Source organism: Anopheles coustani, chromosome 2, assembly GCF_943734705.1.
Source record: "Anopheles coustani chromosome 2, idAnoCousDA_361_x.2, whole genome shotgun sequence".
NCBI classification, from domain to species: Eukaryota; Metazoa; Arthropoda; class Insecta; order Diptera; family Culicidae; genus Anopheles; species Anopheles coustani.
Genome location: NC_071289.1, coordinates 75377493 through 75402884, shown reverse-complemented (window position 1 = coordinate 75402884; position 25392 = coordinate 75377493). Strand labels below are relative to the sequence as shown.

The 25392-nt window shown below is 45.8% G+C and overlaps 2 protein-coding genes across 3 annotated transcripts; one reads left to right on the top strand and one right to left on the bottom strand.

Annotated features, from left to right (window-relative positions):
* Positions 1 to 319: 319 nt before the first annotated feature.
* On the top strand, positions 320 to 11592 carry LOC131266501 (F-box/LRR-repeat protein 6). Of its 2 annotated transcripts, none has more exons than XM_058269050.1 (10): positions 320 to 493; positions 1416 to 2321; positions 9078 to 9353; positions 9421 to 9631; positions 9709 to 9878; positions 9958 to 10098; positions 10183 to 10350; positions 10422 to 10654; positions 10725 to 10859; positions 10969 to 11592. In XM_058269050.1, exons 2-10 carry the CDS (start codon positions 1701 to 1703, stop codon positions 11186 to 11188), a joined length of 2175 nt encoding a protein of 724 aa, XP_058125033.1. In that variant the 5' UTR covers positions 320 to 493; positions 1416 to 1700; the 3' UTR covers positions 11189 to 11592. The 2 variants fall into 2 exon arrangements, with proteins under 2 accessions (XP_058125033.1, XP_058125032.1); XM_058269049.1 differs by having other exon boundaries at positions 1347 to 2321.
* A 2635-nt stretch (positions 11593 to 14227) lies between these two features.
* On the bottom strand, positions 14228 to 20016 carry LOC131266503 (uncharacterized). Its single transcript, XM_058269052.1, has 3 exons — positions 19859 to 20016; positions 17767 to 17920; positions 14228 to 14590 (listed from the first exon to the last, which is right to left on the bottom strand). The coding sequence occupies exons 1-3, from the start codon at positions 19996 to 19998 to the stop codon at positions 14228 to 14230; spliced, it is 657 nt and encodes a 218-aa protein (XP_058125035.1). The 5' UTR covers positions 19999 to 20016.
* Between the last annotated feature and the right edge of the window lie 5376 nt (positions 20017 to 25392).

Sequence of the window (25392 nt, the reverse complement as noted above, 5' to 3'; positions counted from 1 at the left end):
TGAATTAGGAATTACAGCTTGGTCAACATGTTCAACGAAGTAAGTTTTGATCGGAATCGTCTGGTTCGTAGCAGCTGGCCAATCCAACTGAGTTTTAAATTATAATTCAAAGAAGTAATTGTAGTGAAATAGATTTAAAACTTTGTCTACGAATGATTGTTTTTGTACCACGAATTCCAAGATGGCGCTATCTGTTTACTGTCAAATCGCTCTGCTAGGCCAAACCTTCGAAGAAACAAAACCTTGATCCACGTAAAATGCGAAGCAGCGTCGATCGCAATCAAACGTGGCGGCGTAAAGTGCAGCAAGTTGTTTCGTTCGTCTGCTAAATCGCTGCGGTACCAGTGGCAATCAAGTGGCCCCACATTCGGATAATCTTTACCCAAGATAGGCTGACGCCAGTGTACGTCCGTGGACAGTGTTTGCGCGGCAGCAAAGGACGCTTCGTGCGCTTTTTTCGTCCTAACAAGCAGGAATGCGAAGTGGATAAGTGGTGCGTGTGGTGTACGTGCGTGCGTGTGTGCCGTGTGTGCGAGGTGGAAATTTTCTTGTTTACAATTTATGACATTTTGGTTGGAAAAGCGCGAGAGCTGAAAACGGGACGGAAAACGGTATCTGTGGCGAGAGATGGCGCCAGCAAGAGTGAGACGGCGATAAAACCCCTCCGAATCGTTGAAATATGTCGATTGTCTATAAACAGTTCTTCTCGACGAGGTGTCATTTCTTTTCCGTTCCGTGTTGTTTTCGTTTTGTAGCCAACTTTCCAAAGCGCGACGGGAGAATTTTCCGAAACAAGTGAAAGTTTGCACCCGGAATCTGTTGATTCTCGTGCGGGACCACCGCAACGTCGTACAATTCACTACGTAATCAACTGATTTGGTGGACTTTAGTTAGCATAATAACACACCATCTTACGCGGGGCGCAAAATTTTGTAGTGTACCATCAAGTCGGCTAAGATCATATATTGTAAAACCAAAATACGCTGAACTAAGGGTATTGAGGAAGACGCCAGCTCATAGCAATTAAGTTTAGTTCGAACTTCCGTCGTAGAAGCATATGAATCAATATAGTATCTACAGTAAAGTTCGTGAAAAAATATGTTAAAGTGTTGTGGAGGCGCGTGAGGAACTCGACAGCGCAGCGTTGGCGTTTACCAAGTGCCGATTTATCATACTGAATAATGATTGTAATTACGCCGCAATAGATACGATATTGGAACCGTGGTGAAGGACGCGTTAAGGTTTTTCCACCGTGCCACCAAATAAACGGGCGAGCTCGTTCCAAATTGTGCGGTTTCCAAATGTTTCATTGATTCTGGAAGAAACAATTCCACTCGCCAGAGAAGTTTGAAGGGTGTAGTTCAAGGAAGCAATGTAGCCTTATCATCAAAAGTGTTAATCACTAGCTGAAGAAGTTGTGTATTTATTTTGTCGGGCAAGTGCAAAAGTTCAAACGACTTACATCTGGCGAGTCGGTGAAGAAAAATGCAACATTGGATGCAAGAGCTGCTGCGTTTGAATGTTGTTATGGCAACGAAACGGTGACTCTATTGGCCACAGAAGAGCCATTCACGAGAAAGGATAGTATCGCAAGCAGCAAACAAGCTCCGAAAGGAATACAAACACTCCCTGCCTTACAAGGATAGCTTAACGGGGTGTTTTGATTGGAAAGACATTATTCGTGCTGATCAGAGAGAAGGATGGAAACGCTAGCGGAGACAAGTCTCCCACCGGGGCTACGGCGTCCCGAACCCTCCTCGCTCATTCCGACCTCGCCGGAGGGAGAACAATCGCCACAAAACAGCAATCCCGGTTCGGTGCTGGCGAATATCATCGGAGCCAGCCCTGGGGGCAGCAGTGGCCATCACCTGCTCGAGGATCACTCGCAGTCGTCGCAGGACGATAGTGGCAGCATGGTCAGCCCGGCCGCACACGCCGAACCGGAAGAAACGATCGAAAACATTGTGAAGGAGCTGAGTGAATCGTGCGTCGATACGGACTCACAGCCGACCGGGCCACAGATCGCGGGATTATCACCGACCGCGGGCAAGGGGTCGCGAGCGCAAGCAGTCGCAACGTCCACCAGTGCAGGGGGCAAGGGTGGAGGTGGGAGCGTCAGCACCGGTAGATCTCCTGCTGGTGCCAGATTGGAGATGGGAGGCAAGCCGCGTACGGGGTCCGTTGCGAATGGGGACGCAGGTTTGCCAAAGGTTTCTACCGGAGGAGGCAAACCGATGGCGATGCGGGAGTTCGACCGTAAGATGAACAAGGCACGGGGGCGACCGAAGCGGAAGGCCATTGTGGCCATGTATCAAAGTGAGGTACGTATGGGGGTCGAAATAGATTCCAATACATGAAGAGAAAGGTATTGTTTGTTATCTTTTTTTTTGTAGGATGCTAGTATATTTAAGTTATTTTGTGCCATGATCGAATAACTAAGGCAAACTGCAATTATTAATTTTTATGTTTGTTACTTTTTCTTAACAGTTCAAAAGAAACGTTCGATTGTTAACTTAACACCTCACCAAACTTTCCTCAACGCAAGCTTTTGTATCATCGTGCCAACGGTATCCACCAGGGCAGCTTAACTCTTTTACGCAGCCCCAAAGGCAACCGTAGTACTTAGTGCAGTCCCACGAATGTGCCCAATAACTGGCCACCTGTTGACCGGTAATGATCGGGCATTGAGGATGAATTTCATTACCGTCTGTTACTACTATACTCGATCTCTTATCAGTTTCCTGATGTCCATTGTTTTGGGAAACCATTCCATCAGATCCTTGATGTCCATTTGTCCGAGAAATCGCTCCATCAACTTCTTTATGTCCATTTGTTCGCGAAGTCGATCCATCTGATCCTTGATGTGCATTTGTTCGGGAAGCTGACCAATCATATCCTTGATGTCCATTCCTATGAGAGGTCGATTCTTCAATTCCACTTGAGCTCCCAGAGCATCCTGCCTTTTCGGGGTAGTCACAAACTTTCAGGAAGGTATTAAAGTGTAACCCAGCTGGACACTGAATTTCATAAGCAGATCCATTATCGCATTGGAAGAACGTTGAACAATCCGTCTGGTGTCGGAAGTATATCGGATAGTATCCGTTGGACCTTGGACATTTCGGGTGCTTTGGAATAACGTTTCTAGCATTTTGGCAAATGGAACACGAAGGCGATTTGCGACCCGCTCCAGAGGAACCACTTTGACTGATTGGGGGAGCTAAAACTGGTCCGTTACAGTTAACATTTTGTGGATAATCACAGACGTTAATCCGTGTGTTGAAATGCAGACCCGCTGGACACTGGATTAGGTAGGCCGTACCCTGATCGCACTGGTAGAACTGGGAGCAATCTTTACTATTCCGGAAGTATACCGGGTAGTATCCGTTCGTCCTCGGACAATTTTGATGCCGTGGGATGGATTCCTTCGCTTGTCGGCAGATATTGCAGGAACTTCCAGGTTTCTGGTGATCATTTGTTTGAGAAACTTCCTGATGTCCATTTGTTCTGGAAGCTGACCAATCAGTTCCTTGATGTCCATTTGTTCTGGTAGCTGACCCATCAGCTCCTTGATGTCCATTTGTGCGAGAAACCGCTTCATCAACTCCTTTATGTCCATTTGTTCTGGAAGTTGATCCATCAGACCCTTGATGTCCGTTCGTTTGAGAGGATTCAATTCCACTTGAGCTCCCAGAGCATCCTGACTTTTCAGGGTAGTCACAAACGTTCAGGAAGGTATTAAAGTGTAACCCACCTGGACACTGAATTTCATAAGCAGATCCATTATCGCATTGGAAGAACGTTGAACAATCCGTCTGGTGTCGGAAGTATATCGGATAGTATCCGTTAGACCTAGGACATTTCGGGTGCTTTGGAATAACGTTTCTAGCATTTTGGCAAATGGAACACGAAGGCGATTTACGACCCGCACCCGAGGAACCACTTTGACTTGTTGGAGGAGCTAAAACTGGTCCGGAACAGTCAACATTTTGTGGATAATCACAGACGTTAATCCGTGTGTTGAAGTGCAGACCCGCTGGACACTGGATTAGGTAGGCCGTACCCTGATCGCACTGGTAGAACTGGGAGCAATCTTTACTATTCCGGAAGTATACCGGGTAGTATCCGTTCGTCCTCGGACAATTTTGATGCCGTGGGATGGATTCCTTCGCTTGTCGGCAGATATTGCAGGAACTTCCAGGTTTCTGGTGATCATTTGTTTGAGAAACTTCCTGATGTCCATTTGTTCTGGAAGCTGACCAATCAGTTCCTTGATGTCCATTTGTTCTGGTAGCTGACCCATCAGCTCCTTGATGTCCATTTGTGCGAGAAACCGCTTCATCAACTCCTTTATGTCCATTTGTTCTGGAAGTTGATCCATCAGACCCTTGATGTCCGTTCGTTTGAGAGGATTCAATTCCACTTGAGCTCCCAGAGCATCCTGACTTTTCAGGGTAGTCACAAACGTTCAGGAAGGTATTAAAGTGTAACCCACCTGGACACTGAATTTCATAAGCAGATCCATTATCGCATTGGAAGAACGTTGAACAATCCGTCTGGTATCGGAAGTATATCGGATAGTATCCGTTAGACCTAGGACATTTCGGGTGCTTTGGAATAACGTTTCTAGCATTTTGGCAAATGGAACACGAAGGCGATTTACGACCCGCACCCGAGGAACCACTTTGACTTGTTGGAGGAGCTAAAACTGGTCCGGAACAGTCAACATTTTGTGGATAATCACAGACGTTAATCCGTGTGTTGAAGTGCAGACCCGCTGGACACTGGATTAGGTAGGCCGTACCCTGATCGCACTGGTAGAACTGGGAGCAATCTTTACTATTCCGGAAGTACACCGGGTAGTATCCGTTCGTTCGGGGACAATTTTGATGCCGGGGGATGGATTCCTTCGCTTGTCGGCAGATATTACAAGTCCTCCTTTCCTGAGAATTGGACGCACCGTCACTCGCGGCCCTCGGTAGATCCTGCGATGCAGATAATCCTTCATCAGAACAATCCACAATCGAAGAGCATTCACAACTTCTTGACGCCAGATCGAATGACTGCCCTTCAGAGCACACGAACTCGAACGCCGTACCACGATGGCACTCATAGAACTTGCCACAATCGTGGTCATCGCGAAACATCACAGAATCACCCGAGCTACCGACGGTACATTTTGGGTGATCGCTTATCCGATTCGCTGTTCGATGGCCATACTTGTTGTTGCACGATACGGCAACTATGGAGAGCAAAATTACTGCAAGACCTGTAAGTAACCAAGTTCTTTGTGAAATGAAATTCTTAAACGTGATCCCTCGCTCAACTTACCTTTCATTAACATGATCTTTCACGTTTTCTTCTGTTCTGTTCCGTTTCAAAACAAACAGTGTTATTCCTCATGCCAAGTGCGACGATATTTATATCCGCGACTGGAACGGTTGCTCCCGTGGGAGTGCAAGGTGACTCGATAGGTTTTAGGGTCCTGGATAGATTGCCACCGTTGCGCAATCTGTGTACACTCTTGATCGTGATGAGTTTTAGCTTGGATTGGCTACACGTGCTTCTGTCGGTGCCATTGATCAAATAGACCGAGCTGCTAATCTGCTCAATAAATCCTTAAGAACTTCTGGTGGGTGTGTTGATAAGAGTGTTAATCGTAGGACCGTTCTTGCTACTGGTTTTATTTTATATAAACCCACCGAGTGATAGTCTCGTATCGTCATAATCGAAAGACGGGTTGTTTGTGTCAGAACTCGGAAGAGAACGTCCCAGCTTCGGTGATCATGTTCGGTAAGTTACTAGTTATTCCTTGTGTCAAAAAGAAATGTTTTACCACCGTTTCGTGGTGTCATTCACAGGAAAGGCCTTTGTCCTGTTGCCTTTGATTGTCGTAGTGGTGAAACTCTCGCCGTCCGTTGCTTCTCGGGTTGATGGGTTAGGATCCAACACAGACCGTCGGTGGACCGCAGTCGTAAGGAACCACTGGATATGCGCTGGCCACAATCCACCAGTCTACTTCCCCCACGATATCGATTGTGCGCGATACTACATGTGCGACTGTGTCGACGCGTACGAGTACTCTTGTGGCGCGGGAATGCGTTTCAACCCGCAGGCACTACAGTGTGATCTAGCGTCTAGAGTGCAGTGTCCTTCCGGTGGGCCATTTGAGCACGAATCCGACATTCCCGTTCATCCACCAAACACGGTGTCGCCCGAACCCTCCGAAGAACCAGCGATTGATCCACGTTGTCCACCGTTGGAAGCGGGACGTCATGCCGTCCGGTATTGGGCGCACGGGTCTAACTGTGCCATCTACTATCGCTGCTCCCATGGACAGGTGAAGGAGCTGCACTGCCCCGAGGGTTCGGTGTGGGACAATGCGGTGAAGGGGTGCGGTCCACCAAATCCGAATAAGTGTTGCTCTGCTGTACCTCCGGCACCAGTTCTGAATGAACAACACCTTCGATGAAGCGAGACTGTTGGTTGGAAGGGAATTTTGTTATTAAATTATATTAAAAATAAACATACCGAATACCTGGAAATATGTGTTTATTCCACTGTTGATCACATCGGAGAGGTGGCTCCGTGTTTTCCGTTGGAGGAAATGGTCTTGGAATGTATGCTAAGCCAAAATTCATGTCGATTGTCAATTTTTATAAATTCGATCTCTAATAAAAATTGCGCAAGATTTTTCAACCTAGCAACATTTTGTGAGTCACAATTAAATCTAAACTCTTTGACCCTTTGTTTTCTTCTGGTCAAAAGAGTCCCATAATCTCCGACACAAAGTTGCAACAACACTTGAGCGATCGTCTTGTATCCACCCCCTGCCTGCATGCGTCTTGGTCTGATTCGCTTCCATCTGCCGCTTTGATGCAACTTCGATTGAAGTGGACTGATAGTAACGATCGGCCAGGTTTAAACACACACACACACCTCACCTGGGGGCAAAGTCTTCTCTCGCTTCAAGTGTTTCTTTGCACAATAGGTTTGTTTATGTGTAATCTATCTAAATTTATTTTAATACTTTTATGGAAGTCAACCGACCCCGATAGGTTCGTCTCCAGTAGCGTGATTGTGACCGCGCAATCTCTACTACCGCTATACCACTGTACTGGTAAACTGCGTTGTGGTGGGCCCTAGAACCGGAGCGGGCGGAATGGCCGGGCACGAGCAGTGCGCGTTGGTGTACACGCAGCCTTGTAGCGCAGTGTTCCAGTAGGTGCCAGCTGGACAGGTGAACTCCTGCACGCAACCTTCCAAGCAGGCCAGATATTTGCTGCAGTCATAGTCATGCGCCCAGTAGTTTGGCCACGGCGCACCAGGCGCTGGACAGTGCGGATCGCCTCCCGGAGGACGCACCGTGGTGGAAGTCGGAGGGAATAGCGTTGGAACAGTCGGCGGAGGAGTCCATTCTGGAGTAGGAGTCGGAGGGAATAGCGTTGGAGTAGTCGGCGGACGAGTCGATTCTGTAGTAGGAGTCGGAGGGAATAGCGTTGGAGCCCATGTTGTTGTTGTCGTTCCTGGAGGAATAGTCACTGGTGCCGGTGTTGTAGTCGTTGTTGGAGGAACAGTCACTGGTGCCGGTGTTGTCGTAGTGGTTGAAGGAACAGTCACTGGTGCCGGTGTTTTAGTCGTTGTTGGAGGAGCCGTCACTGGTACCACTGTTGTCGTAGTTGTTACGGTGGTGGTTGTCGGTGCCTGCGTGGTGGTGGTGGTCAGTGGTGGAACCACAGTCGTCACAACGGGGGGTCCTTCTCCTCCCTCGCACTGCGCATTTTGTGGATAATCACAAACGTTCAGCCGGCTGTTGAAATGTAGCCCCGCGGGACACTCCATCTCGTACGCATCCTTCTGATGGCATTCGTAGAACTTGCTGCAGTTGGTTGGATGCGGAAAGTATACCGGCGTGGAACCGTTCGGATCGGTACACTGGGGATGGTTTGGGATCACCACCCACCCGTCAGCGGCAGCCTGTGCGCTGGCGACGAGAACCGTTGCTCCAATGAAGACACATTTTAACACAAAATCTAGAAGGATCACCAAACAAAGTTAGTTGATCAAGCTGCACACAGGATGCAATTCTGCCAAAAGAGACTTTCACCGGTTACCTTTCATTGTCGAGGCGCTACGGAGTTCCGATTCGTGGGTCGTCGGGTTCGATACTGCTTCCGATGAAAGCACTCACCGTTCACTTTTATAGGTAAATCTTTTCAATTTCCGCCTCATCGAATCATAGTTCCTCCTCTTGATATAATAGTGGCTAGGCGATTGGGTATCTGAAGTGGTGCAAAGAATTTTCCCTTTCCCTTTTCCCCAGGGTAAGGTTAGCAAACCTCGGGCTTATTCATTCGTAATCTTATCGCACGAATGTTTAGTTATGAATCGCGTTTCGAATCGAAACAGTCCGGCCTCGCGATGACGCTAGACATCGTCTGGGTGGACACAGATGTTGTCCGAGGACGAACTGTTGTCGATGAAAACTCCTTGAATTCTTGTTAATTACTGGTAATCATCATCATCATCATCGCCAGCCGCTCAAAAGAGGTGTGTTATCGGTGCGTGCTGTATTAATCTGGGGTACTTGAGTGAAATTGTGTGGTTGTTTATTTTCGTAAGGGTATTTTTCTGTCAACGACAGGGATAACGGTGATTTTTCCGTTGTGCGTCTGAAGAGCTGTTAGCTAATTGCGTGCGAATGTTACGAGTCACGCTTTCTAAAGGAGGTGACCGTAAGGTGTATGATCAAAACACAAGGGATTATTCAGGTTTTATTTATTCTGAGGAGATAAGGAAAAAGATTACTGCCCGATTGAACGGTGATAATTAGAACCTAGAAGAATTGTCATAATAATTTTTGGTATGTCTATATATTTTTCGTGATTCACGACATCATAGAAAATCTCAGAAGTGTGATAGAAAGGGTAAATTCACACGAAACATCAACTTAAGAAGGGAATGTTGATCAGCAAAAGTTGTTTTAATTACTCAATGTCACTTTCAAAATCAATCACAACCTTAACCACGATCTAATTGATGATTTTAACGGTGTTTTATTTTTTTATCTTCTACCACAGATAAGCGAAAACAAAATCGGCATTAAGCTGTGTATAAAGAAAGCATCTGATGCAACAGTACAACCAAAGAAACCGAACCGCAAGCGTGCCCGTAAACCGAGGAGCCTTAACGAGGATAGTTCGGACGAAACGTCGCCGGAAAAGCGCAACCGGCGGGCGGAGAAGCCGCGAAAAACGAACAACAACACCGAGAAGCGGAGCGCCGAGGAGGAGTACAAACCGCCCGAGGATCAGAGCGTCTGGGCCAATCAGCTGCCCGAGCACGTGCTGCACATGGTAAGAGGGGAAGTGCCCGGTCGTGATCGGATTGGTTTCACACTTTCTTCAAACGCACCGATTTCAGATCTTCAAAAACGTCATCCAAGAGGAGGGCAGTGTGCCGACCCTGCCACGGCTGTCCCGGGTGTGCTCCAGCTGGTACAAAATGGCCCAAACACCGTCCCTCTGGCGAACGGTCGATCTCGGCACCTGGACGAAGGATCGGTTTAAAACGGAACCAAAGCTGAAGTGGCTCATAGAGAATCGGCTGCAGCACGCGACAGAAGTTGGGCTGGGTAAGTCGTCGATCGGTGGTGGGGTGGGTCAAACGGACCAGAACGTACCAAATGATAACGTGCGATTCTTCAACCAGGAAACTGGAAGGTGACGAACGTGCAATGCGTGCTGGATAAGCTACTGGAAGCCGCACCGCAGCTGGTTGGGATCACGCTTACCGGCTGGAAAGCCCTCACATCCGAACATTTGCTCTTTATGGTGCAAAATTTCAAACGTTTAGAAAGCCTAGACCTCAGCTCGATCAACGTAAGTGACCCTTCGTGGACCGTTTTAAATCGATACAATTTTTCGCTAATCAATACGCTATAATGGTTTCTATATTTAGGCTGAAGTGAACGCCAATAAAACGGCCGTGGGACAAACATCACTGTGCAATGCCATTACGGAGATGGGAAGCCGGCTTACGCATCTTCATCTGGCCCACAATCGGCTCAGCGGAATCCCGCAAATCGTGAAAGCGCTATCGGTAGGTGAACGTCGATCCAGGGGGATCACAGGATGGTTATCATTACTGAATCGCTCTTTTTTCCTTACCCCCGACTGTCTGCAGACGCACTGTCCCAATCTGGTGCTGCTGGATCTGTCGAACGTCAGCACAATTGCCATCTCGCACGGTATACTGCATATCGAGCAGCTGCAGCATGGCTGCCAGAAGCTGAAAATACTCCGGATAACGAACTCGCACATCAATCTCAGCACGGCGACGTTACAGGAGCAGGTAATTTCCGTTCCTTCGTTACCTTACCCAATGAGATGTGGTGCTATTTACCATTTTTATTCGCCCCTTAGATGGAGTCGCCCGGTTTCCCCGCGCTAGAAGAACTGTCCGTTGCGTCGCTCGCGGACGAATCGCGTCTGTTTAACGACGAGTACCTGCAGCGTATCCTCAAAACCAGCACACAACTAAAATTGCTCGACGTCCGCGGGTGCTCCCGGCTGACGCACGACAGTCTCATCCGGTTGCCAACGTGGGATCTTAAGCATCTTTTCCTTTCCGGCTGTTCGATCACGAGGGACATGGGGTAACGAACGAAACCGAAACGTTTGGTTATGGCAATAGTTTTGATTAATTTCTGTTCTGGTTCGTTTCAGGTCCGGCTTGGAGTTGATCGCGTCCAAGTGGGCCCACAGTTTGATAGAGTTCGATCTGGCGTGGGCCAACGCTACCAAGCCGCTGGACGATGCGCTGAAGGCGCTCGCGGACAAGGGCTCGGAGTCGCCATTAAAGTGAGTGTTGGTGTTATTGATCGCGCGGAGGAAATTGTCCTCGTCAAACAATGTCCACAAGCTGTAAACAAACAATTTACTATTTCTTAACTTAACTTTCTTTATCCAGTCATCTCAACCTTTGCGGATCATCGGTTTCACTCGAGGCGGTCAAGGAGGTGCTCGCCAACTGTCCACACATAAATTCCATCAATCTTGCCTCCTGCCGGGGGCTACCTCGTGGCGTCAAACGGTTACTGCGGGGCGCGCAGGAGATTGCCGAGCTGCGGGAAAACCTCGGCGTCACGTTAAGGCGCCCCCGGCCTTCGACGCCCCCCGGGGGCACTTAAGCGGTGCGGGCCGGATCGAAGGAGGGTAAAGGAAGCAAGAATCAAATTGCACATATTACAAAAGACTATTGTGTGATAAATAGGCAATAGACGGCACAACACGCGTTATCGAGCCATCGAAACACGCCGGAAGTGTTTATGTGTAGTGATGAGGAGGTGTGGCGAATCCTTTTCGCAGGCGAAGAACGAAAGTCGATTCGAGAGTTTTATGTGCAACATTATCCAGTTAATTGCGGCATTCGGGAAGGAAGCAGAAGGAGCAAAGGGTTGTATTTATGTACGTGCAAATTTGTAAAGATTGTTGTCTTTATTAAATAGTTTTTTTTTTGACGACGTGTTTTGCGCAAACCGGTGCGTAAGCCCGTCGATCCGTTTTATTTGATAAGCGTGTTGGGAAGACAGTAGACACTAAGCGCCATGTAATTTAATCCACAAACTCATGCTCTTATCCTCGGGTTTCCACTGTAGTCGAAGTAGTTTAGTGTAATGCTTTGCAAGTGCAAAAGGAACGCAAAACAAACGAACGCAAGTAGATTCGTTGCCAACAGCACCTTTCAAACCGCCCGTATACCGCGGGCTGGTGACGGGAAGGGCGTTTTTTTATAGTCGCGGGTCGTTAGCGCCGTAGGCCAAAACCTACGCCTAACGCATCGCCGACAAGATACCTCGTTGTTTTTATTTTCTTTTAGTTAATGTTTATTATCCTCTAACCTGTTTTGGGGCGGTTTTGGAACCGTTTTTTTTTCGTTCAACTCACACAAACGATCTCATTCGATGTCTAAATTCAAGTTTATTACACCCCGCGTTTGGGTGGATTTCTATTGGGTTCTTTTGCCCGGCAAACGCCCCAGTCTGAGGCAATCAAATTTTTAACGCAACGTAGTCTTAGGAAAAAGGAAAATTGAATTTCGAACACAAAAACCATCAACAAAAAGCCACTCCCACAATCGCCTTGAAATCGCTAGAGTAGACCAGGACGTACTTCCTATCCGTGTATAGGGCTCCATATTCGGTTTATGCGAGACGATCGCCTCCATTAGGGATGCGATTTAGCTCAATGGTTCACCTTTTTACCGGCAGTAGTTTACTCGTTAAAAGTAAAATATCGTTTCAATGGGAAAGTTGCTTCGATCATGACAGTTTGATGGGAATCTCAAAATTCTAAATTAAATAATAGTCCATCATACGATCCCGTTGTCAATCATAGGAAAACTGTAACGTTAGAAGCACAACTTGTGATCTTTGTTTTAGTTGACCGCTTCCATTAATTGATGTTATTCAGTATTTTTGGTTGGAATTGTGAAATTACTTTTATTTGTTTGTTTATTTCATTATCGAATAGCCCCCGCTCCCCCCACCTGCCAAAACTAATCATTCCTGAAAATGTTTATATATTTTGTTTTCATCGTTTACTTCCTTGTATTTGTTGACGCGCATCCGACTGGCGAAACGATCGATGCACTCGATGATTTTTTTAAATTTAGAACAGTACTCTAACGTCGTAATTATGGACAAATGGTATAGAAAAGAACGCGTAGGGTTAAACGAATGTTGCAATAATTTTTTCCCCTGTGAATAAGTGATCGGAAGATAAGCCTAGCGATGTGTATCGGATATCATTAGAAATGGAGGGTAGAAAAAAAACAACACACACAATGAAACACAACACAGCCCACAAAAGAAATGACAAAACAAACGAGCGTTTCCGTTAATCTTTGATATATGTTTAGGATTTTAGATAACTGAGAATTAGGGACCCCTTGTCGCCCCCCTTTCTATCGCGGTATATTGCCCCAAAACCGACAAAATACGTAGTGAAAAGTCCGACTTTTAGTGATTAGCGAATAAATAAGTCCCAGTTAGAGGCCAGAATTGCGGGATCCCATTTGTCGTTAACATTGTACATAATGTTGTTGGCAGTACGGCAACTGATGGTTGCATTGCAATTATTGAAAGTAAGTTCTAGTAAAACTAGCGGGAGGAAGAGAAAATCTGATGAACAAACCGACGTACTGTGGTGGAGGTGTTTGCTGTTCGCGAAAGTTAGTGCTAGTTTCTGAAACGATAAAAAAAAAAAACACGCGTCACAAGACACAAGTGAAGAACAAAAGTACTCAACGCATGGAACAAGTCAAAGCAAACAGACCTGTAGAGGAGTACCGCGGGCTGATCTGCTACCATCAGCATCAGCGGATGGTCAGTTGAAGTTTTCCCTTTTGTTTGTAGTTTTAACATAAGGCATACAGCATAATGGGACAAAAGAAAACATACACAAAACAAAATGGAAGAGCGAGCGGAGAAATGGACGCATGGAAAGGACGTTTATTTTGGAAACACTTTCAGCCAGGCGCACGAACGCTGCCGGTTGCGGTGGAAGAAGAAAAACTTTGCGAGAATCATATTACTATTCTTATTAAATTTATTATTAGAATAGTTTCGTTTAAACTTATTGAAAAAAGGTATATTAATAAATGTGTTTTATACAAAGCGAACCCACAAATGGAAAAAAATGGAAAAGAATAAGAATTGAAATATATAGAACCGATCAAAACGAGTAGTACCAAGTGAATGTGTTGTCAGTGATTTAAAATGTGTTTTTTTTTCTCAAAATCAATACACTACCATCTTTGTTTTGTTTTACAATTTATTCACTATCATTGCCTCCATACATGTGTTCGTTTGCGCCACTTCTACCAAGCGCTTTCTTTCCGGTATACGATCATGTTTATTTTTTTTGTTTATTTGTCTTTTCCCTTTCTATCTGCGGCCTGTCTGTGTATGTGGATCGATTCAGTGTCCGATCGGTCGATCGATACCCTGTTATATCAAATAAATATGAATTTTAATTCAAATAAAAAAAAACAGCAGTCGATTGGGTTGAAATATCCCGGCCCGTGTGTCCGGGTGTTTGGAACAAAGATATGTTCGAGAAAAAATAAAAATAAAAAGCATCAAACTAGAGAGATAGGGAGAGTGTGTTGAAAAGAAAAATCTGTCCCGTTCCGATGGCCAGTAAAGCTCCGGGCGGGTTGATGTTTGTTAGATGCGCAGGTTAGGATTGCTGTACTTGACGTACTTAAGCAGCGCGTCGTTCTCCTCGCAGACCCACGGCTTCACGTGATGGCAGGCCACGTCGTGCCAGTGGACACCGTCTTCGTAGAAGTTGTTCAGGATGGCCAGGCAGTTCTCGGGGGCGCCGCCCTGGATCAGCTCGCGGTTGTCCGGCTGCGGTTTGCCGATGCCACCGCCCTCCGACCAGTCGTTCTGGTTGCGCACCGTCGTCGGGGCCAGCTTCTGCAGCTCGGCCGTCCAGAACCATCCGTTCACGCTGGTCGGCTGCAGATCCGGCCGGTCGCAGCCCTTGAAGTCGCACAGGCGACCGCTCGTCCAGATGTATTTTTGCTGGTGGAAGAAGATGGGAGGGGGGGAGAGGGACACATTAAGGAGCCTGTTTGCCAAAAACCAAAAAATCTGCAAATTGTTGAGGTGGGTAGGTATCACGATCATTAAAATGAAATTAAAGAAGACAATTAAACTGAAGGCTTCCTTCCATCTCTCTTTCTATTAGGTAAGAGGTTTTGGGCTGGGAAAACTGCCACGCCACGGGCATGGGTCGGCATCGAGTAATGAAGCTGTTAATGTTCAACCCCGGCAGCATAATCGCCCTGTCCGCACCCATCATAAATGCGTACGTTTGTGGATGGCTGCCCAAATCTGCCCAACCACCGATCGTTCGTGCCCTCGATCGAGTTAACCACCGATTCCCAGCATCGGAAGGTGGGCTTCCCCAAATTGATCATCATTCCCACCAGCATCGAGTCCGCGTCCGGTGCTTGGGACAACCGATTCCCATAAATCTCCAACAAGTTGTGCGTTGTCGTTGCAAAGGGTGCATCTGCCCCGAAGCTTAAAAAGAAAACGAAAGTTTTCAAACCCGCCTCTAGGAGGGGCCGGTCATCGTCGCACCGGGTGTCATCTTCCCGCCGCACTCACTCACTCCTTCATCCTTCCCTTTTTCTTTTTTCACCCCTTTGGAAGCTTGTGCGACGCGTTGGTTCATTTTCACGAGACTATAATTATCATCCGCTGGCGGCCGGTGGTGGTGGTGGCGGTGGTGGATGCCGTTGCGTCACAAGATGGTTGGTCGGTCAGTCAGTCAGCGAGCGTTTCACAACCCGATAAAACAGTCTCGCCCTCTTTTGCACTGGATTCGATCATCGTTTTCGATCCGGGCGCGGAATGCGTGTTTATTGATCTTGCAGCGTGGAGTTCGGAGTGGTTCTCTTGAAATCCCTTTGGCTGGAATTCCACTAACCGGCCACTTCCCGCGGAACAGCAGGGACTTTCGAGTTGAATGCGTGCACGCGGTTTGTTGGTTTGGGTCGAGCGCGTAAGCAAACATCTTCCGAACAGTCAAACAAACATCTTCGCATCGTGCGTTCGTACGTCATGGAATGGGTCCAAATGGGGATTTTTGGAACACAATTTTGGGAAAGATTTCTTATGCTTTTATATGTATTTCTTATGCTACATGTTTCTTAAGACGTGGAAATCTTCTTTTAAATGGTGCATGTAGTTGAAGAGGATTGATCAAATTTAATTCAGTAAAAAACGTATTATTGTCGACGTTGTTAATCCTGATTTTTTAATTAAAATTCAAAAATAATTTGAACAAATACAAAAGCTGCACGGGTGAGACTCGGGCATAATTTAGAAACTTTCAAAGAATGTCGAAGATAGTTGTACCTTTTAGTTATTCTGGCTTATGTAAATTTGGAATTAACCTAAAATAATCAATTTATTATTTCTTGACAGTTTCTGCTTAAAAACAAACTGCCTGTAGTTATAGTATAGTCTCGTTCTTGAAGAAACGTTAAGAATCATTTGAACTTCAATGCAATAGAAGTAACAAAACCTTTCGTAAAAGTACCGGAAAAATTGAGATTCTGCCAATTGAATTGGTTTTTAGCTATTATTGTACATTTTTTGCACTATTAATAGGCTCAATCCGAGTTAGTAATGAAAAAGAACTTGCCCCTACGAAAGCAGCCAACGTCCAGAAAGCTTTCCGATCTAACGCAAAGCAAAGTAGATCTCGTTAAAAACCGCCAAAACCATCAGTCACTGGCCGTGATTAAGTGATTATTGGGATCTGTTCCGCTTTGGCCGGTTACACAATGACAACGATTCAGCATAAGCGTTATGCGATGGTCGATGAATCGGACATATTTATTGCCCTTCTGCGATCGGTCGATCGATCGTGCCGTTGGCGTTATCCTCGCCAGGCACGGAAGGAAGGCAAACGTCACGTTTTCGTTTTGCACCCTTGCGGCAAGGGATGAACCGGTTCGAGGTGAAATTGGCCAACCGTCTGGCGATGACGGGGTCAAAATGGGTACTCGAACCCATAGGATCGCAAAAGCTAATCAATGTGCGCTTTCTCTGCCCCGCCCTTAAGCCACCACCTGGCACGTCGTGTACCAAGCGATGGAAGATGATAAATAAATTGAGAAACAAAAAGAAATTATTAAAGAAAAAAAAACAATGAATATAAATATCACGCCCCAGGAAAGATGCAAGTAATTTCTTCGACCTCAAGTGCAACTGCAATTGACGACCAGTTCCGTTTGCATGTGCGTGTCGTACACCGACGTCAAGTGGGTTGATGATGCACCGGAAGAAAACGGGCGCGATGGGGAGTAAATAATAAAAAAGTGAAAGCCAAGCACCCGATGGCGACGAAGACGGCGACACCCAATCCGCCCCCGGGAGGCCTTGGCGGTGTACGACACTGTCCTACTTCGACATTCCGGCGGTTGTGCACGTGCACGTGCATTACCTTACCGGCTCGGAACGCAATATCGTAACGCGCTGGTTGTACTTTGCATACTTTGTTGTAATGCGTTTCTCTCTCAAACAACCGTACGGATGACATCATCTAACCGATTGGGATAGTTATTCGGTTCGGTTTCAGAATACAAACACCGGTTGGTCAGCCGATGCTGCTTATCCGGGAGTGTTCGTTAGGCGTGGGTGAAGCATTTTAGTTTTTGCTTCTACTATATCCTATATCAGCTGTTATTTCATCCCAATCCAGATCTTACATAAGAGGTGCTAACGGTTTGATTTTTTTTGTGTCCGCCTGGTCAGAGAAGCGTGTTTCGGAGCACGTTTGGCGCATCTTCTTATCGATCGAAACGAAGGCAGACGCGCGCGCACACACACACACTCCAGCCCACGCCGGGGGGCAGGCCTTCGAATGAGGCTTCCGGGATTTGACTGAATGGTTCGACCCGGTCCCTCGTAATAATATCGCAAGCTGCATCACAAATGTCACCGCCTTCGTAATCGAGGCGGATCTTTGAATGTTGTTTTGTTTTCCATTTTCCCCGATCTTCTTTCGCAACACGCGGCTCGACGGCACCGTGCCGGCGTGATTGTGATTTATCGCCGACAGCCCGAGCTGCGCTGGCCCAAGGCCAAGGGCCGTGAAAAGCGCACCCGCCGGAAGGTCGGGTTGGTTTTTGTTCCGGGCCTGTATGCTGCCCGAGTGCATTGTTGCACCGACGTAGACTTACCCGACCATCGACGATTCTCTGCTTGATCCACTCATTTTCCGGGCTCGTCTCGACCGACACGCTGTCCATGCAGCGCTGGCGGCAGAAGTTTCGCGCGTCCAGCCAGTCCTTCTCGACGCCGCGGAGTGTCGGATCGCGCCAAGAGAAGAAGTAGCTGTAGCCAGGAGAAGAAGGCGAGAACATTAAGAGAAATGTGTTACTGAACTCGACAATTGTGCTTTAATTTCGTTAGTTTCATTCTAAAATACAAAACATCAACCAGCGAACGGGAACTTATCCTTGAGAATGGTAGATTGTTTATCAAAATGAAACAGCATTTTGAATTTTCCTAATTTTTGAATCCAATACTTTTCAGAAATTTCTTTTCTTTTTCGCCATCATCATTATTATCGTCATCATCATCATCATCATCATCATCATCTAACTAAACATCACGTATTCGTTTCGTAGGACTTGTGAAACCGAAGATTTTTCACATAATTTTTGTTTTGAAAATGAATCGTTCCTTGCACATTTGTTTTTTCAGCATAACAAAAAGTACGCAATGCATCATTTCATTTTATATTGTTAAGACAATTGATGTGATAGTTTGAAAATTAAAACCATTCGAAAGCACTGCCAATACGAAAGCAGTAAATTAAAAACAATTGGTTCCTGGACGATTCGACAGGAAAGCTTGGACAGATTTACAAACCGAACCAAGCAGATTTATCAACTTATCAACTATTGATCTGTAATATTATTTTGCTAGTTTTATTTTAATTGATGGCTAAAAACTATTGATTAAAAAAAAACAAAGTTTGCTTTTCGTCTGTGTTATATTTTACAACACTAAACTAAGTTCAGATTGTGTAATTCGTTTTATAACATATGGATTAACTTTATCTATCCGAAGAGTAGAAATATCAATGTATCAAAGCATTTGAACAAATTTGAGTGACTTTATTCTCGTCTTGCATGCAGTGTTCCATTGCTTACAACAGCTCTAGTGAATGTCAATAAACCCATAGAACATACTTTGCCTGGTGGACAACGCACCTCCAGCATCCATATATCGAGGATATTCAACCCACCGATGGTGCCCAATACCACCGGTTTGTTAGAGCCCCATCTTCTAGCACCTTCATTAGCATTTCCTCCCCGCCGGAGAGCAACGGATAGAACCTTCTTAGCGCTGCGGGACAGGCTCGGTCCGGGGTTGGGCACGCAACAGGTTCTGGTGCGTTAATTTATTCGAGGGAAAGTAGCCCAAGAACCTTTCGATGGTACACGGCGTTACTTTTGCTGCTTCCTGGTGATCCGGAGGTGATCGCCCCAGTGTTCGTTGTGGAAAATGGGTTTAATATAGTCTATCATACTTTTTTCGTTCGATCGAAGTTCGACCCGTTTTGAAATGTTCCCGCTTTGCGAAGCAAAATAGACGCAACTTCGATTTACGTAAATGCAGTGGAAAATTCTCACATAAACTTCCGAGTGACATTTGCCACATTGCCGTAACAAACAAACGGAAAACAATGATACACACCGCCAAGAAGGTAAGGTGCACCATTTTTTAAAGAAAAACGCTCAACACGGACGATGGTACCGGGTGCAAAGCGATTAAAAAGTGCTGAGAAAAACATCATCCACCCATTATGCTGCGCGGAAACGTTACAAGACGCACCACGTTCTCACGATGGAAGGGTTTGCCTTGTTGTATTTTTTAGCCAGCTTTCGTACGCCACTTTATTGAACTGGGCTGGTCGTAAGGAGAAAATAATAAAAAAAACACCAACCGGCCACATAATGCAGTGGCGTGCAATGGCCGCACATCAATTGCGCAAGCGGGAGGAATTTCATCTTCACCCGCCGTCGTGAAGAAACACAGGGGTACGAAAGCCAACCGGATCAGAAAACAAAAATATTCATTGTAAAATTAATTTAAAGCACTTTCTCCGTGCCGAAAAGGCTGGAACAAAACTTGAAAAACGTGGCCGAAGGATGAGAACACGCTTCGCACGCCGATCTCGGCAACGAAAAGGTTCGTCGCTTGCCGGTTGCTGGTTGATGTCTTTCGTTTGGCGATGTTTTGGCACTGCCTTTCTTCACTTACCCTTTGCCGTCCGGTGCGCGCTCGTGGATGATTCTGTTGGCGCAAAGGCCCGGATTCGGCGCGTCCAGGGTTCGACCGTTCGGGAACTGGGCGGAGGTGAGTCCAACGAGGGCGACCGCTATCAGGACGAACTGCTTCATGGTGCTTTTGTTTGTGGCCGGTTCTACTTATTCCTGCGCTCTCTTTGTATTATAGCGATAGATCTCTCTATCGCTTGCTTTTAATATCTTTTTTTCTGTTTGTAAAATTAACGAAACGGAAACGTAATAAAAACAAAAATCAATCTTGCTGACAAATAAAATGATTTTTCACTTGTTTGTATATGTACAAAAAATTTTTGGAAACAAATGTCGAAAACTAAACTTCAATGAAATAAAACCACTCGTTTCACAAAACCGCTATTTGGGCACTTTGGCTACTTCGACAGATAAGACACGGTTTTCTTATCACACGTACCTTCTTCTTCAATGCACGTTCCAGCGCCTACTGACCAGAAAATTTCCAGTACACCTTTATTTATAGAGAAGAATGTGGCCCACCAAGACGCCGACGACAAGCGCGCCGTGGGAGAAGCGACGAACCTCCGGAAAGATGAAGGAAAAAATCTCCAACAACCTGACGGATGAGTGAGTGGGAGAGGAACATCACGAAAGACCCATCGGTTCGGCGATGGGATCGAACTTTGTGGGGTGGGAACCGGCTGAGAGAAAGAGAGAAAGATAAAGAGCGAGAGAGAGCAGGCTGCGGGGAACCTGCCGACGGAAAACATAATAATAATAAGACAATGCGTGAAGACGCTCCATCGCCCGCCGGGTGTCCCTACACTACCATCCGGCTTTCCTGCTTATGGTGGACTCGTTCGATCGCTCGATTTTCGGAATCGTCCTCGATGGTTTCGATCGATAATCGCTCAAAAGTTCGAACCTGATCGACGTGTATAATTTTTCTTTTTCCATTGGGCTGACTTCTTGGAACAAGAAGTTCCGGAAGAAATCATATGATGGCCATTCGTGCCCTTCTCGCGTTTGTTTTCATGTTGTTTGGAGGATTTAGTTTTTCTTAATTTCTAACATCTAAAAATAGTTTTATTTATCTTTTGCCCAATTTTACCTCATTTATGAAAATGCGAACATTCGACACTCTCCTGAAGGAGATAACGGTCGCTTCAAATGGCCGCAAAATTACCTTCCAGCCCTTCCACACGCCCCGCCGCGCCATTTAACAAACGGTGACTCAATAGCGCTGGCGTCAGTTAGTTATTCAATTATCATGTACGGTTTAACACATTTCACAGTCGTTTAGTCGCTTCCGCAACGAAAGTAAAAGCTAAGCCAAGCCAAAAGGGAGTACACAGGGGTGTGTTTGCATTTGCAGTCGAATGTTTGCCCGGGCCTACATTGTGGCCGGGAAGGGAAAATTGATGTTTTGAAGATGGGATGCCGTCCGGTATGACATACTATTATTTCATTCCGGCCAATCATGTGCCAATAGGCAGATTTTACACCGCATCGGGAAGATATTTTTGGACAAAGATCGCATATATTCACGGCGTGATTTATCGCGATACACGGGTAAGACTTTGCGTGCGACACCTCGCTGGTGTCGATTTCGCGTATCTTTAAACTTTCTCTCGGAAATTCCACACCGGATGAGGTACGAGAGAGGTGTATCGTTTTACTACAGCACTCTGCGGCTCGGAATCGACCTCGGGAAGGTGTGGTTGTTTGTTCTAGGAGCTCGAATGCTTCCTGACCATTTTGTGATTGTGACAAGTGCGGGCCGGGAAAGCGATGCCGGAGGTGACCGTGACGTGCTCATCTCGGAAGCACAATCGACGTCGAACGAGTCGGGCTGGCCCTTCGTTTCTTCCCTGGTTTCGCTCGAGAACGCTTCACGACCCACATTAGAACTTGCCCGGCTCGGGCGCTCGGGGAAGAAAAGGGTATTCCGTATCTCGATGCAACCTCCTCCTTTCGCGGTCGCGCGCATTGAATGCATTTACCAAGCCATCGAGATGAGTGATGTTTATCTTTTGACGGATGATCTCCACCGAAGATGGGCTTCGAGCGGAGGGGGCTAACAATGCTGTCCATCGTCGTCGATCAACTCACGTGCAGCGTGTCTTCCACTGCTTTATGCTGCCCGGATTATGCTTAGATCCCACCTTCAACTTGATCGGTTGGCGTGACCCCCGTCAGTATTCTCGTTCCCGGCAATCCGTTCAAGAAGGAGTTGGGAAGCGCGATTGGGTAAGGTCAGCGTTGGTCTCCTAGATTCTCTGGAATGCTTGATAGATTACCTTGTAACCCTTTTCACTTTTTAACCCTCGCAGGTGCGGGATTTTAACCTTTTTTTTACCAAACTTTTACTTGTTTAAATCATTTTAAATTAAGAGGGTTGAATGAATTTAAAAGTGAAACAAAAGTGTTGCGCCTTTTTAGTTCCCTTAAAACAGGTACGTACATAAAAATGGCCTCAACATCAAACATGATAACAGTGAGAAAAGATATAACTAAATTTGAAATTTCAATACTAACTGTACACAAAACTGTATTGAGTTATATGTTAATGTGTTAAGAATTTACTTGCATTTGTTATTTATAAAAAAGCACTAGCACTTGCTGCAGATGTGGTATAGACTATAAGAAGTATTGAAACATTATTTAGAATTTTGTTAAATGCATTTTCATACATTTATCAGTTTAATTTCATATATTTAATTTCATATTCTTGTTTTTAATGCACAGATCGTATTTCCTTGCTTTTATTTCAATATTTTCTATTTGATTTCCTTACTCTCAACGTATCCGTAAGGGTTTAACAATTCTATTCTAGAAACTTTCTCCAGGAGCTCGAGACAAGATCAAGTTTTCACTTTCCGCCGGGCTGCGGACCTTTCAATCTCCCCGACATTCGTATGCATCGCACATGACTGCCACCGAAACCATTCCGATGGTTTTCATGCTCTCTGCGCCACCGAAGAACTGACCACTAAAAAACAAAAAGGATAAAAAGAAATAAAAGCAAAACCCACCCGCATTGTGTAACCTTTTTGTCACTCGGAAATGTGTTCGGGGGAAATGGAGACAGCATCTCGGGCGGAACGACTGGCCGGCACGAAATTGATGATCTATTTTCGCTTCTGGCGGTCGATCAATCTGACATCATCGTATTCGTTTCCGCTTTTGCGTATCCCTCCCAGGGGTTCGTCTTTCGTCTTTGCGACCGAAGAAAGGTGTGAATTGAAGCCACACCAACAGTCAACATTTGCCAATCGCGATTCGGATAATCATCGTCAGGATAATCGACATCAAGGCTTTCCAAAAAGTGGCCGACGGTTGGGCCCAAATGTACGGCAACCGCTCAATGGACTTCGAGTTCTCTCCTTGTCTTTCCTTATGGCGGTGTGTCCTGTCCCGATCGTTCGCGAAAAGCCTGCCAAAAAGGAAGCCGTGCTCCAAGACAAACAGCAGCAGGCATCCTCGCCAGCGTCCGATATTATCATTTAAAAGCATCGAACGAAAACGGATCGCACTGGCGAAAAATACAACACGCGAAAAAGAAAAATCAGTTGCGTCGGAGAAAGTGGACACAAATATTTAAATCACGCCACACTGGCCATCGTCGTTGGCGGTTGCTGGTGTGACGGTGGGCCATTCCGAAGGAGGGTGACTGTAGCGGAATGTGTGCATGTGTCTGTGTTACGGTGTCGCCAAATATTCACGCTGCTCCACCGATCCTGGCCCACCGGATGGAGATCCTCCGTGGTCCGACCGCGCATTGCGATACATCGAAATGAGGCGATTCATAATATTGCGCCCGGGTTGTTTGGTCGTTTGGGGTTGCACGATGCGCAAACATGCCGATGTAATGAAGTGCGACCGGACACGTTTTCCGTTGCCGCGAATGTTTTTGTTTTTTGCTTCCATCCAATCGGTCCTCACTGAAGGAATGTCTTTGTTGTTATTTTGCAAAACAAAGAAAAATGTTTTTGGCAGCAATTCATATTTATTTTTTAAATCTATATACCATTCCTGGAAGTTTATTAACTTTTTTAATTAATTTTACGTTTCATACCGTATGTAGATTGCGGTATTGAATGGTCGTTTTTGGTTTTATATCGAGGTAGAATGTTCTTGCAGTTTTCTTTTATTTTTAATAGCCTGCCACCTATAATTTGTTGCATGGTTATACGATCGGTAAGAATCATTTTAAAATTATAAAACAAAACTCAAAGCTAGTTTCAAATTTTTCATTTCTCGTTCTCGTTGTTCATGTTAAATCATCTTCAAATAAAGTCTGAGTGAAATTTTACTGCTCAACTGGTGAATGGGTTTTCTTCATTTTTTTAACAATTTCTTTTTTATATGTATACCTATATTTTTAAATTTATTTTTAAATATTTTTATTGCAATTTTGAAATCGAAATTCAAAAAGTCACAAAAAATAAAAATAACCTACCATTTTTATGTTTTATTTCATTTTACCATCTTCTCTAGGTGCGGTTGTATGCAAATTCCTTTTTGTCGCTTTGTGACGGCCTTCGAAGCGCCACTGTGTCGGGATGATGGTTTGCAGAGTAGGTCAGTTCCAGACATCGTCTCCCCAGTGTAGGAGACGCGTGCATTAACAGAGGTATATTGGGTACCAAACCATTTCCGTATTGCTCAGACATTGATTTCTGATCCTCCGTAGATGAAAGCCGGTTTCTAAGGGATGTGCATAGTGTTTACGACCGTTTTTGGGAACCTTAAATCCATGGGGAGTGTTTTTGCCGGGAGGCGTATGGCAGGTTGGATTAACCAAAACGATCATATGTGCGATTTGTCTTCCTGGACTGCTTCATTCCTCCGTTTCGAATGGGAATGAGAGAATCGATAAGATGATCGAGCGACGTCCAGGAAGTCTATGGGTGCTGGGAGAAACACGTTTTTCCGTATCATTTTACTAGGAATTCGTTTATTATGAACAGGTTTGCAAATGAATTAGATCCAAACGATTCCAGACTTGGTATTTGAAAAATTTTCCCTTCGATATGCTGGTCAGTTCAAGGAGGTATCGTTTAGAGCTTTTTCTACTATTTGGGACTCACACGGACAACCTTAAGTCATTAAATGATAGAAAACCAAGTTTAATTCGAGGAGGATGTACACGAATAATGCCAAGGTGACAACGCCGATGATGGACGAGTAGCGATAGGACCTTCCCGATTGAGAGGACTCTTTGCATGCCAATTCCCTGGTGCACAATAGATACACATTTCGTGTTGACCCTCGGTGCCCTACCTTAAATCGCTACTGTTCTAATATTCGCCATTAGCGAGCCAGGCGCTCGAAGCATCTCGAACCTCGTCGATCAGTATGCACCGGGCGTGTCGATGATGGCGCTGCAGGCGAAATGCATCCACAGTTTGCCCAATGGCGAGGGAGGAGCGTGAATCCTGCGCCATCACGTACGCTCCCCGTATGTATTGCGTGCGGATTCGTGGGTGACTTTTTGTTTTTCACTTCAGCTCATTGCGTGCCCTTCCACAA